The sequence below is a fragment of the Sminthopsis crassicaudata genome, chromosome 4 (assembly GCF_048593235.1).
Source record: "Sminthopsis crassicaudata isolate SCR6 chromosome 4, ASM4859323v1, whole genome shotgun sequence".
Classification (NCBI taxonomy): domain Eukaryota; kingdom Metazoa; phylum Chordata; class Mammalia; order Dasyuromorphia; family Dasyuridae; genus Sminthopsis; species Sminthopsis crassicaudata.
In genome coordinates this window covers 381,706,805-381,721,251 of record NC_133620.1, presented here as the reverse complement: position 1 = coordinate 381,721,251, position 14,447 = coordinate 381,706,805, and the positions used below count along the sequence as shown (strand labels likewise).

The window sequence follows — 14,447 nt, the reverse complement described above, 5'->3', positions numbered from 1 at the left end:
ATGGAAAAGACATTCCCCAGAGGAACTCACAATTAACCAAGAGGAAGGGAATATACCTTGAGATGAGTGTACATCAGTTAATATCTGGCAGGCTAAATCCACAGAGAAGTTTAGAACCTTCAAAAAGTTAGTTAGCTCGAAGGAGAAAAACACCATGAGACATAGGGGAGGGGATGGGAAGAAAAACATCAGGAGACAAGTCTCTGTGATAGCTAATCCAAAAGAGATTCAGCAAAGATGGCTTAGGCCATGAGCAGATTTATAGGGGAAATTTAACCTGGTGCACTTGACATAACTTGGCTTTCTGATTGGGTATAGTAAGGGGGGTCACCTAAGACCTGCACAGGAGGTGGGACTATAAGGTTGAGCTGATCCTCCTTCCATGTTTTCCTCTCAGTATTCTTACCAGTGCTTCAAGCTTTCTCTGCCAACCCCACCTAGTTAAGCAGGACCTCATCACTTTAAAGCAACTATCAGTATATTAAAAACCCTCTATAATTATTTCTAGAAAGCACAAGGGTATTTGCTATTCATTGGAGTTTATCTAAGCCTAGTAAAATGTCTTGCACATATTTTAATATATCATGGACACTCTCTCCACCCTTCTACAACTTAGTAGACAAATTTTTGAGTTACTGTGATCAAAAAATGAATGTATCACCGTGTGACTAACCTTTTGGTGATAAGCTTCTCCAAATTTAGCTATTTTGGACCTTGGATGGCAGACAATACAGTTTGTCCCTGGCTAGTACTGGAAGTTTTTCCAGCTTAGTAGGATCTGCCAGAGCTTGTGCTCAGCTGGCATATGGTCTTTCAGCATCGAGGGTCACCTCTACCCTACAATGATGACGAAGATTTTAGTGGAGTTCCTAGTATGCTTAATATTTGTTGATAGATTGATCCATGTGAGTCTTTTTTTCTTCTAAAGTAAATGAAGGCTTTTTCCTTTCTCCTCCCCTACCCAAAGTATATTTGACTTCCAAAAACAATTCACATTTATTTTATAAAGCTCTTATGTGTGATGAAGTATTTATGACTTGTTAGCATGAATTGTATTATTAAAGGGGATTTTTCTTTCTTTTTTATGCTACTTTTCCCTCTTGTATTAGATGCCCATATTTCAAGAGTAGCTGCCTAGATAGTTCTGGATTCTGCACTTTTGAGATTGTCTTAAGCTTCAACACTGGCTATGAAAACTGGCATGAGTTTCAATTCTGAGCGTTCTCAATCCATGCCAATTTTTTCCACAGGGTCTCATTTAACTCACCTTTTTAAAATTTCCTCTAATAAAAATAGCACAATAAAAATATAATGAGTACGCCCCGAACATTGATGCTTTTTTCGAGAAGGATTTAGAAATGAGAAATTAGGATTTAAGAGTAGTCTGTTTGCAGGATCACATCTCTTTATTTGTTTTTAACCATTTCATTTTTTTTTTTTAAATGTTCCCATCTCTTAATCATAGCCAGCACTGGGGAGCACCATTCGCTCCTCTTCGGCAGGTGTTGGTCACGCCGCGTGCGGGGTAGCGCAAGCCGGGGTGGTGGAGGTGGAGTGTACGGTGGGAGGGGGATAAGTGTGAGGTGTGTCCAAGCTTCTCGGTTTTCGCCTCGGTTTAATATTCCCCCCAGGGTGAGCCGGCTCCAGCTCCAGTATGTCTAGAGGCTCCGCCCCAGGCAGATCGCAGTACAGGGGGTGGGGGAAGCATTTGGAGAACCGCCGCCCCCAGCCCGCCGTCCAGCCCCCGCCCGCCCGGCAAAGGGGGAGGAGGCTGCAGCGACTGCAGCCTCCGCGGCCGCAGCAGCAGTAGCCAGAGCCGCGGGAGCCGCCGCCTCGCTGCGCTCGTGTGTGAGAGATCTCCTCCCTCCCTCCCTCCTTCCCTCTTTTCCCCTCCCCTCCCTTTCGCCCGCCCGCCCGGGTCGCGGCGGGGCCGTGGTGTACGTGCAGAGCGCGCAGAGCGAGTGGCGCCCGCCCGCCCTCTTCTCCCCTCCGCCAGTCGGGCCGGGCCGGGCCGGGTTGGCAGGGCCGCAGGGACTAGGGCGGCCACCGCCGCGGAGGTCGCGGGACCCTCGCCTGGTCCCCGCCCGCCCCCTCCCTACCCTACTCCACCCCGCTCCGCTTCACCCCACCCCCCACCGCGAGGAGAAGAGAGCGAGCGAGTGAGCGAAGGTAACCCTCCATAGTCCGCAGTGTCGGGGATCAGGCCGTGAGACGGCTGCCGGGAGCCGGGCGCCGGGCACTGCGCAGGGGCCGGGGCGCCGCGGAGGCGAGGGCCCGGCGGGCTGCCGCGGGCGTGCATGGCGCAGTAACAACCGTGTCGCCGGCCGCTCACCCCCCCACCCCGGTCCCCCGGCTTGCGTCCGCCCTCCCGTTACTCCCTCGAGCTCAGCTTGGGCCGCCGCCGCCATGGCCAATGACAGCGGCGGGGCCGGCGGGCTGAGCCCGAGCGAGCGGGACCGGCAGTACTGCGAGCTGTGCGGGAAGATGGAGAACCTGCTGCGTTGCAGCCGCTGCCGCAGCTCCTTCTACTGCAGCAAGGAACACCAGCGCCAGGACTGGAAGAAGCACAAGCTCGTCTGCCACGGCGGCGGGGGAGCTGCCGAGCACGGGCCCGGCGGAGGAGGCCGCCCCCAGCCCCAGTCCCCGGGGCCTTCCACGCACCCCGCGACGCCGCCCAAGGCCGCGCTCAAAGAAGCCAAGAAAGCTCAGCCGCCGCCGGCGCGCCGGGACACGACCTCCCCGGAGGCCGCCACCGCCGCGGGCACGGGGGCGGCGCCGCCTCTGCCTTCAGGCTCCGCGGCCGCCTCGGAGGCAGCTACCTCCTCTACCAAGACTGCCGCGGTTTCCGCGGCAGCGGCGCCGCCTCCTCCCGCAGCCGTCAACAACCAGGGGACGGCGGCGGGTCCTGTGGAGGCGGAGCCCGCGAGGGACGAGTCGCTTGGCCGGTCGCCGCTGTGCCCCGGCGGGTCCGCGTGCCCCCAGCTGAGCCCCCCGGGCCTGGGGCTGATGCTGCGGCCCAACGGGCAGACGAAGCCACTGCCGGCTCTAAAGCTGGCGCTGGAGTACATCGTGCCGTGCATGAACAAACACGGCATCTGCGTAGTGGACGACTTCCTGGGCAAGGAGACCGGCCAACAGATCGGCGACGAGGTGCGGGCCCTGCACGACACGGGCAAGTTCACCGACGGCCAGCTGGTCAGCCAGAAGAGCGACTCCTCCAAGGACATCCGGGGCGACAAGATCACCTGGATCGAAGGCAAGGAGCCGGGCTGCGAGACCATAGGACGCCTCATGAGCAGCATGGACGACCTGATCCGCCACTGTAATGGCAAGCTGGGCAACTACAAAATCAACGGCCGGACGAAAGTAAGTAGATGGCCGCGTTGTATTCGGGATCCCCATTGAGCTCCCCCTCTTTCCCCCCCTCCCTTTCTCTCCCCCCCCCCCCCCCGCCCCAGGTTAGCTGTCTTTCATTTGTGCTACCGGACGCCGCGCCTTAAGTGTTTATTAGACACTGCTCCCCCGAGGGGTTCGTCTCCTCTTTTTCCACCTGCTGTCATTCCCCGGGACATCTCAGCATCCTCTTGCAGCTCCCTCCCGTCTGAACCTGCTATCAGCTTGACGGGTTTGCCCCTTCCCAAGTTTGCGTGCTCTCACTGTCACACAGACTCCCCGCTAGCTGGTTAGAGTACCCCCTCCGGGAGCCATCGCTGCACTATCCGGAGAAAGTGCTGGTTCTGCGTCTGCCCCGGACGTGTTTGCTTAAGCTCTTAAATTCGAGCGATGACTCATCAGATTATGGTTTACAAAGCTAATTGCCTTATACTTTTGGCCAAATGTGTCAATAAAAATGAAGAAAAATTCACCCGTGGAGCTAGTTAACCAAAATAAATTGGCTTCTTGTGGCCCTAAAGACTCGACTCTTCCCCCATATCTTGCTTTTAAAAAACCTCAATAAAATAGGTTTATTTTGATCCACTCGTTTTATTTGGGATTTCTTTACCATTTGATTACATTGAATGGGTTCCTTTGTGTTTTTTTCTATCCTATTGTTTCTATTGTCCCAATGGTATTCCAATATCTAATTTTTTGCTTCTTAATAAGTATAGTAAATCTTAATCCCTGTGTCTTACCTTCTGTAATAGACCCTTGCAGTCTGTTTTTTTATCCCTATAATTTTACTCACAAGCACTCCTTGACTGCTTCTTTGAGCCCTGCAGTATGGTCAAGAAATAGAAAGATGAGAGAGGTGTTTATCAATGTCTTTTTCAGGGGCTTTTCTTAGAAAAGCATATGCAATATGAGTTTATTAATGTGTATACTCCTATCTAGTTAGAATATAGCTAACTTTTCCTATAAATTTTTAAAATGCAGACTTTTCAGTGTCTTTATTTTTCCATTCACACACGTACGAATATATGTCAAGAGAGCATTTTATTACTTCAGATTATATCTTCTCCCCATCTTCCTCTCCTTCAAAGCCTATATTTTATCTGGTTAGGGAAAATCTTGAGGGATAGATTGGAATTCAAAAAAACTCTAGCAACGTCATTAACTGAATTAAAACACCTGAAATTCAGATGGTATTGCCTAACAAATTTTATAGTAAACTAATATAAAAAAGATCAAACATTGCCAATTTAGCAATCTTGTAAGTTTTTTTGGATAAAATTTATTATAAAAAATTGTACAATGGTAGGGACATAACTAGGTCATTCAAGTAGTTTGCTGAGTAGTAATGGGTTGATTAACGGGACATGGATATAGATTTGTGGGTCAAATTTAAGATATAACCTCGATTTTGTGAATGAGATAAAATTCAAAATCTATTTTGGTCTCTGCTCAGTAGTTGAGCTTTATATCTTTCTGTTCTACTGACTTGCCAAGGGAAGGGGCTACACCCTGGACAGCTTTTTTAGAGCTGTTGATTCCCTAGGGGAGGTTGTTGTGAGGAAATGGCCACCTGCTTCCTTTGGAATCCCCTTAGCCAAAGAAACAGAGGTTACAGTAGCTTTAAAATCACTCAACCATAGCTATCTTCATATAATAGTTAGTGATTTGAACTTGTTTACCATTGAAATACTAGGAATATTTAGTTCCAAAATTCATCCATCATCAGGATTTCTATTGTAATAATTCTTGATGGGATTTTTTAAAAAATTAAGTGATGGAAAAATTTAACATTTGTTTTGTGCTAATAAGATGAGAATTGGAGGTATAATTTCCTGATAAGATAATAGTGTCTCTCACAGAATAGCTTTATTTCAAGGCCACTAACTTCATCCTTTAAAACCTGACCAAAATGTCTTACAAGAGAATCAGATGAGATTATTAAATCATTTAGCTTAAACTAGCAGTTTCTCCTGAAGAGAAAAAAAAATATCAGCAGCAAAAAGCTAACTTATCCTGGGCTTTGTTGAATGATCCCATAGTTGTAGAAACATACTTTATGGTCTTAGTGAATGTAGTTTGTTTTTGTTTTTGTTTTTTTTTTAAGATTCTAAAATGTTTACTTTTGGCAGCTCTTCCAAAAGATGCTTGCTTCATTTTTGTAATAACTATAAATTAAGCTAGTTTTACTGTCATCATAAGATGGACAAGAAAGCTTGGCTATATAGTGAATGAGTGATTGTTAAAAGGATTATAATTGCTAATGGCAATATACTTTTTCACAATACAACAGACTTGAATTTGATTATTGCAGACTTCAAAATCTGTGGTACTCTAGAATTGGGGCATAGCTAAAATCACCAAACACTCTGAATGAAAAAATTGTCTGACAAAGGCTATTCCTTTTGTAGTTTGATAAAATTATTTTTTTTCTAGAAATTTGGACTATCCTGGAAAATCTAGCATGTAATAGTTACTTGTAGGAATTGTGGGTTGAGTAGTTATTTCAAAAATTGAGGTATATGACTACTTTTTTAATACAATGAAAGGGACATTTATTTCAAAATCACTATTCTAGAATGCTTACTTGTTTTATTTATATAATGAATTTTAAAGAGGCAAAGGATTGTAATAGAATACGAGAAAAGAGATTACTATGGTCTGTCATCAGGTTCAATCTCTTCTCATGATGCTCTTCCTGTTTCATTTCCTTTGAGCTCTTCTCATGATGTTTTCCTCTCTTTTCTATTCTTTGACAACCTCCCTGCTTTTCCTAATCTTTAAGTCTCCACTAATTCCAAGAAAACTCCTTCTTGCTTTTTGGGAAGAGTAGAGTGGGGAGAGCTTGTTCAGATTATAGAAAAATGTGGAAATCTAAAGTGATATTGAGGATAGAGGGAGAAGAAAGAAGAAAGGCATGCCATAAATATTTTGAGGATTGCTTACTTTTCCGTGAGATTGAAATTAGTCACTCTTGACAACTGCTCCATACGAATTTATTTAGTAATATTTATAAGATACATATCATTTTTATTTGTTAGAATTTTCCATAAATCTAATTCCGGGGGCAAATGAAAAAAGTTGAAATACATTTGAAGAAAAAGGAGCAAAATGTGGTAAGATAAAGCAACCAGCACAGATTGGTCATCTATTTTCTAGTTAGTTAGGTAACACTGTTTTAATTAGGGAGAAGGATGTCTTCATGCACCTTTAGTGGAAGGAATTCTGGTTGTATGTAGCAAGCAGCTGTGATTTTTGTGGGTGTGAAATATTTTAAAATGTCTTTTTCCTCCTAACCTTTACAACTTCTGCCAGTATTTCTTACTGTTGGCTCCTCATATGTACAAATTGAAGGAGGTTGTTTAATAGCTGTATCAGCGTTTACAACCAAACTGACCTATGGTAAATGGAGCTAAGAACATTGTCTGTCAAAAGTTATACTTAATATCAACTGCCCAAAGAATAATTTTAAGAAAGGGACTATTTCTAACATGAGTTCTTTCAGATGTCATGTAGTTGTAAGGTATTTTTCTGCAAAATGTTCTCACATATATTCTCAATTGCTATTTATAGGTTTTTATTTGAAAGCTGTTACATATTATATATTAGTTTTTTTTAATCTACAGCTAAAACAGGAAAAATGTCCACAGACATGTGTTTTCATAAACACACCAAATTTGCATTCTTTCTCTTGCTTTCCCCCATTTTCTTCTCTCAGAACTCACACTATTTCTAACTACTTAACTTGTTACATTGTCAATAGCAAAGTCCTCATGTTCCTTTATTTTTCATAGTTTGTGGGATTTAAAATTTTTTTATGACTTTCTTTGAATTTCCTCTGTTTCTTCACCATTTTGATCCATTCTTTTGTCCTTTTCTGCTTGTGTCAGATTCTAGGATTATTCTCCCTTTTATCTATTTATTTTAGACCTTTAAAAGAAAAAAAAATTAAATGATGTATTGGCCTTCTTTGGTAGTTTCTCCTCTTAATTTCCCAAGATGTTCTCACTTCTCTGAACTTCTAATGGGGTCCTTACCTTTGAAACAAGACCACTCTTTGTCCTTTCTTTTATTAGAATGCTGGTCTCCCTGAGGTTATTCTTCTTTCCCTTATCAAATTATTTTATTAACTGCACATATTTTGCTTTTGTAGAATGTAAACTCCTTGAGGGTAGGAATTATTTATTATCATTTTGTCCTGGATGCCTCCCCTAGCAGAGCTGGCTTGTTGAATTGTGTTCTTGTTGCTTGGCTTACTGACATTTTTGACTGTTTTCTTTTTGCAGTATTCTCTTGTCCATATCTTGAGTCTATCTTTATTTTTCCTAATTTCCTCTAACTTTTCCCCCTTTTACTGCTTTCTCCCTTAAAGCTGCAGATGGCTTTTCTTTGGATAGATGTTATCACATGTAAACTTCATTTTTCTTTTTATTTTAGGTCTTGGATCAGCTATACCCAGAAATCTTGGCATGTTCTTTAATAATATATAGAGGTTACATGTATCCCACTCTGCTATCCTCCCCATCTTTTTTGAGATTAGATCTCAAAAAGGCTGAAAGTATGGCAGCTGCACATGGACTGTTCCTTTGCTTAGTGGTCCAGAAGTTTGGATCTGATTTGTTTTCCAGCTGTGCTGATTTGTTCTTCCTTAGACAGCATCATAGTCCCCTCTCCCCAAAGGCTTTACTGTCTAGGAGACTTAATGTTGACACTTGATAGGCTGGGTCCTGCTGCAGCCAGACTGAGTCCAAGCAGTCCACCCAAGATCAGCTTCTCCCTGTAGCGGGCTTAGGAATGTTTGCCAACACTCCTGGCACATCCCATTTTCTTTTGAGAAAAGCTTACATTGTCCTTTCTTTCCTTCATAATCCTCACGGAGGACAAATTAGACATACCTACAGTATCTTGTCTTTCTTTTATTTTCTTTGCTAGGCTTCTCTTAGCTCCCCCTTTCTCTCCATTTTCTTTCCTTTTCACTTTATTATTTGATATCTGACACTTAATCATGACCCTGACCAAAACTAGGTTAGTTCATCTTATTGTTGATCTAGTTACTTTTTCCTTCTAGCACTCTGGTATTTGTGTCCAGTACAGAGTCACTAATCCTCTATTTCTTTCACTTTCTGAATTGTGCATGAATTTTTATACTTCTTTATCAGTGGTAGCATACTTTCTCTTTTCTAGCATATATCACTCTTATAACTAAATCTTTATTTATTTAATTAAAACTTTTTATTTACAAAACATGTGCATGACTAATTTTTTAATATTGACTCTTGCAAAACCTTCTGTTCCAAATTTCTCCCTCTTTTCCCCCATCTTCTCCCCTAGATGGCAGGTAGTCTAATATATGTTAAATATGTTCAAATAAATCTTAACTATTTTAATCATCTGTCTGTGTGGTAGGTACAGGTGATAATTGCATTTTTCAAGTGAGAAAATTAGATTCAGAAGTTGTGACTTGCTCAGAATCATAGAACTAGAAGATAGATGATAAGGGATTTGAACCCAGGTCACTTGACTCCTAATCCATTTATTTTTCCACCAACAATATGGTTTTCTCTGATAACTATTTTTATTTCGGTGACTTTAGGGGAATAGATTCCCTAGGAAGTTAAACTGGTATAAAATAGCCCCAAAGGGGAACTTTAAAAGTAGGGGACTGAATAGAAATGAGTTTTAACATTAAAAAATTTCATGTAATCCATGAGATTGAACACAAACACAGAATTTAAATTGCCTTAAATTTAGAGGCAAAAGATAAGTCAGGAATAAAGTATTATTTATCCAAGTGTTGTGTTAGAGAACAAGAATTAGAGGAAATAGAGAGGAGATATTGTGTTATAGTAATTACAGTAATTTGATGATTCTCACCATTTCAGAAAGCTTTATCATATATTAAAAAACCAATAAGTTCAATGTTATTTATAAAGATTTCTGTCCAGTTTTTTAAAATGAAATACATGGGAATTGAAGAGGGGGGAGGATACTCTGTTGACAAATATTCTTTCTAGAACTATTCACTAAAGATTATAGAAGCAAGTTTTTACTCTAGTTACTGCTTTGAAGAATAGAAGCCTGACATATCTTCAAGTAATTTGGTTCAAATGATTAGTGAAGGAGTTGAGATTTTAAAAGACAGTCTGATTTTGATATGATTATTAATGCTGGAAGTAATTATCTACTGGAATACTATTTGGCAAAGCTATCGATCTAAATATTATTTATGGGCAAATTTTCCCTTTTTCAAAATGACTCTCGTGTTTGTGTTAGTTGGGCATTCCTTTTTGATAATCTTTTGACAGACCAAAGTATGAATTCCTATTAATATAACTGTTTATTTGAAACATGTTGTTATAGTATATTGAGAACATTTATGCTATATCTGTTTTCTGGGTGAATGAAAGTCTTAAACATTCTGTCCTTTAAAATAAACATGATTCATTGATAGGTATTTAAACCTAAAGATTTTAACTATTTTCCTTCCCTTCAAATCTTTCTTATTTTCAAACAGCTTAGTGATGTCTTTGGTTTTATTTCCAAAAGAGCTTATGAATTGGTCAAAGCCACTATTTATTTAAACCTTGTATTCTTATAGCCTGTATGTCAAAACACTTGAGTCATTAAATAACTTTGGAAAGATCTCAGTAATATTATTTTAAGTTACACAGTCTTAATAAGATCATACAATATTTTCTCATTTAGTCAGAGTTTAATTGTGAGGCTCAGTAAAGAATTTTACATACACATAGTATATAATGCGTGGCTCTGAATTTATTTTAGTTATATAGAAATCAATTCATAACTTGAATTTTTTCCCCTTATTTCTTTAATCCCATGTTTTGCTTCACTCCCTTTTGTGCTTCCCTGTTATTCAATTTTATCTTTTACTAATTGGCTCTTTATCCCTAAAGCCTAAGTAGAAACCTCATTTTCTGCCTTCCTTTCCCTACCCCTCCCTTAGACAGCAAGCAATCCAATATATGTTCAGCATGTGTAATTCTATATATATTTCCACAATTATCATGCTGCGTAAGAAAAATCAGATCAAAAAGGAAAAAAAAGAGAGAGAAAACAAAAAACAAGCAGATAACAAAAAAAGTGAAAATACTATGCTGTGATCCACATGCAGTCCCCACAATCCTCTCTCTGAATGAAAATGGCTCTTTTTATTACAAGTCTATTAGAATTGGCCTGAATCATCTTATTTTTGAAAAGAGGCAAGTCCATCAGAATTGATCATCATATAGTCTCATTGTTGCTATGTACAATGATCTCCTGGTTCTGCTCATTTCACTTAGCATGAGTTCATGTAAGTCTCTTCAGGCCTCTCTGAAATCATCCTGCTGATCATTTCTTATAGAACAATATTATTCCATGACATTTATATACTATTCATTCTCCAACTGTTGGGCATCCACTCAGTTTCCAGTTCCTTGCCTCTATAAAAAGAGCTGCCACAAACATTTTTGTACATGTGGTTACTTTTCCTTTTCTTATGATCTCTTGGGGGTATAAGCTCGGTAGAAACAGTGCTGGATCAAAGTGCCCAGTGCCCAGTTTGATAGTTCTTTAGACATAATTCCATATTGCTCTCCAGAATGGTTGGATCAGTTCACAAGTCCACCAACAATGTATTAGTGTCCCACATCTCCTCTGATATTTATCATCTTTTTCTGTCGTCTTAGCCAATCTGAGAGGTGTGTACTGGTAGATCAGAGTTACCATAATTTGTATTTCTCTGATCAATAATGACTTAGAGCATTTTTTCATATGACTAGGAATGGTTTTAATTTCTTCATCTGAAATTTGTGTATTCATATCCTTTGACCATTTATCAATTGGTGAAGGGCTTGTATTCTTGTAAATATGAGTCAATTTTCTATATATTTTGGAAATGAGGCCTTTATCAGAACCCTTAGTTGCAAACAAACAAACAAATAAATAAATAAATAAATAAATAAATAAATAAATAAATAAATAAACAAACAAATAAATAAATAAATCCCCAGTTTTCTAGTTCCCTTCTAATCTTGTTTGCATTGGTTTTGTTTGTACAAAACCTTTTTAATTTAATCAAAATTATCCATTTTGCAAGAGTTCATTTTATTAGTCAGAAAGCAAATTCATTGGCTATGAAGCTTGTATGTCAAGTTGGAAATAGTTACCTGTGGAATACTGTTTAGCTGAGGTGGCGATTTAATATCATTTATGTGCAAATTTTCTCTTTGTCAAAATTACACTGGGTACATCTTGGTGATCTTTTGACAGACCAAAATGTGAGTGGTCACTTTGTCAGCTTCCATTCACTAATAATACTAAAAATTTCTTCCTCGGTCCCTCACCTTTGAAGAAAGAGAAAGGTTTAGGGTAAATTTTTTTAATGTACTCTGATATTTTGGTTATGGAATTACAAAGTTTAAATAGATGTAAAAGACATCATCAAAGAAATAAATTTCCTGACCCTTTGGTTCATGTGAATTTTTGATTATTTAGTTGTAATTCATTCTTGATATTTAAATACTAATCTTATTTGTTTTTTTGGGAGGGATTGTAAACATTTAAAGAGTAGTATTTAAAAATAAGGATAGCATGACAGGTGTCATATAAAAGTCATATAAAATTATTCACCACAGACCTAGTAATTCTTGAGCTGAACTCCTCCAAACCTGATAATTTTCTTTCTTTCTTTATTTTATTTTTTTTTTTTTTTTGCTGAGGCAATTGGGGTTAAGTGACTTGCCCAGGGTTACACAGCCAAGAAGTGTTAAGTGTCTGAGAACAGATTTGAATCAGTTTCTCCTGATTTCAGGGCTGATACTCTATCCACTGTGCCACTTAGCTGCCCCTAGATCTGATAATTTTCTAGCCTTGGAACTGAAACTCCATTGTGTTGTCCTTTGTTTTAGCTTACCTGAGGTTTTTTTTTTTTTGTTGTTGTTTTTTTAAGTGATGAGTCAATTGGGATTAAGTAATTTACCCTGGATCACAAAGCTAGTTAAGTGTCAAGTGTCTGAATTTGGATTTGAACTCAGGTCTTTCTGATTCCAGGATGGGTGCCTATATCAACTGTACCATTAGCTGCCCCAAGAATGTATTCTTAACAGAACTCCCTTTTCTCCTTTAATTTGGAAATTAGCCTAACTGAACACTTTTGACTGACATTGATTTTCTTATAATCACAAACAAAACTTTTAGTCAATAAAAACCTTTCTGATTGCTAATAGAATTCGCATACTCATGTTCTTCCTCAATCACTGGTTAACTAGGTTGTCTTTCTTTCCATTTGCTTAAAGGGGAACAAGAAACAAATTCATAAAAATAATAGTTATACAAAAATTATGCAGAAAAAAGAATAATTTAATCTAGTATCCACTATCTGTGCTTATGACAGATATTGCTTTTCTTACATTTACTTGATGTCAGTACATTTAATGGATATTTATTAATTACTTACTATGTGCATAGCATTTAGTTGGGGGTGATTTTGGATAAGAACAAATTTCTGTCTTTGGCTGACTTAGTCAAACATGAATATAAAAGAATAGGTTTGACATCCTCCCCTATTAATATAATTAGCATACGGGCACAATAAAATTTAAAATATATAAATAAGATGAGCCATATCCTTTGATCTCTTTATGAGGTGAAATCAATTGGGTCAAAAAAAGTAACAGCTGATTGGTTAACCATGTGTCTATTGAATTTTAAATGGCTATAGTCAATTTAATTTCAGTAGTCATTCTAGTGGTGAACAGTCAATCCATGAACCAACATTTATTAAACAATTATGTTCCAAGTCCAGGGGATCCAAATAAAATAAAAGAAACAATTCCCACTTACAAAGAGCTTATTTAAGTCTGGAGTTCAACGTTACAGTTCCACTTTTGGACCCAAGCCTTTGAGAAGGAATTACTCCTGGGTGGAGAAGAGAATTTCTCTCTTTTTGTATCTTTCTTTCTTTCTCTTTCCTTCATCCCTCCTCCCACTACCCTATTGACCATGTTATCAGAGAGACTGGACCAGTTTCAGACATTGGATCCAGCTGGGATCAGAGATGGAACCAGTAGGAGACAACCTATCCAACTTGGAGGAGCAGAGTGACAAACAGATGTGTGGAAAGTCAGTTTCCCCAAGAAGGGAGTCAGCTTCAAGGATCATGACTCTTTGCAGCAGGAAAGAATTTCGACCTTGAACTCCAGAAAGGACTTCCAGCCCATAAAGTACAAGTATTTGTGAGTTATACCTTTTTACTACGGTATATCTTACATGTGTGCTTTACTTCCCTTGCATTCTAATTTTGAACTCTTCACATCAACTTGGGTATATTTGTGAGAAGTATACCTTAGGGTTTTTGGGGAAATATTTTGTTTCAACTCTTTTTACTATACCATATTAATAATTATCATTGCTAAAAAGCTAAATTAACTCTCTTTGATAATGATTAATAGGAAGCATATTGGAGGGGGCTTGTGAGAAACTGAATGAAAAACCCAGGCCTTCCTTACTAATGAGGAGCAGCTAGATGGCACAATGGATAGAGCACTAGCCCGATAGTCAGGAGTTCAAACCTAGCCTCAGACACTTAACATTTCCTAGCTGTGTGACCTTGGGCAAGTTGCTTAACCCCAATTGCCTCAGCAAAGAAAAAAAAATTAAGAATATTAGGGATGTTAAAATTTTGAGTACATATTGGGAGTGATCTTAGAAGTGGAGCTGAATGAGGATATAAGATATGCATAAGATAATAATTATCATTATTATGTGTGTATGACAAGTGCTTAAGAGAAATTCAAGCCAAGTGCTCTGTGAAGTCTAAGGGGAAGAAGTATGATTTCTAGCAATGGAAAAAATACATTTTTGTGATATAGAAGATCTAGATTCAGATTTGAGTCTGCTCTTAGGCACTAGTTGTGTGAAACTGGGATATCCATTTCACTTCAAGTTCTCTATTGTGAAATAAGAGAGATATCATAATACCTCTCTTTCTCTTTCTCTCTCTCCCTTCTTACCTCCCTCCCTTCCTTCTTTTCTCTCTTCCTTTCTCCTTTCTTCCC

The 14,447-nt window shown here is 39.5% G+C and overlaps 1 protein-coding gene across 2 annotated transcripts in view; it reads left to right on the top strand.

Annotated features, from left to right (window-relative positions):
• Positions 1–2,170: 2,170 nt before the first annotated feature.
• The window catches only part of EGLN1 (egl-9 family hypoxia inducible factor 1), a 68,353-nt gene continuing 56,076 nt past the window's right edge, over positions 2,171–14,447 (top strand). The window contains exon 1 of one of the 2 annotated variants that reach the window (XM_074262392.1): positions 2,171–3,366. In XM_074262392.1, the coding sequence (XP_074118493.1) occupies positions 2,407–3,366 (960 nt within the window). In that variant the 5' untranslated portion in view covers positions 2,171–2,406. The remainder of the gene's footprint in view (positions 3,367–14,447) is intronic. The other variant, XM_074262391.1, reaches the window with a different exon arrangement.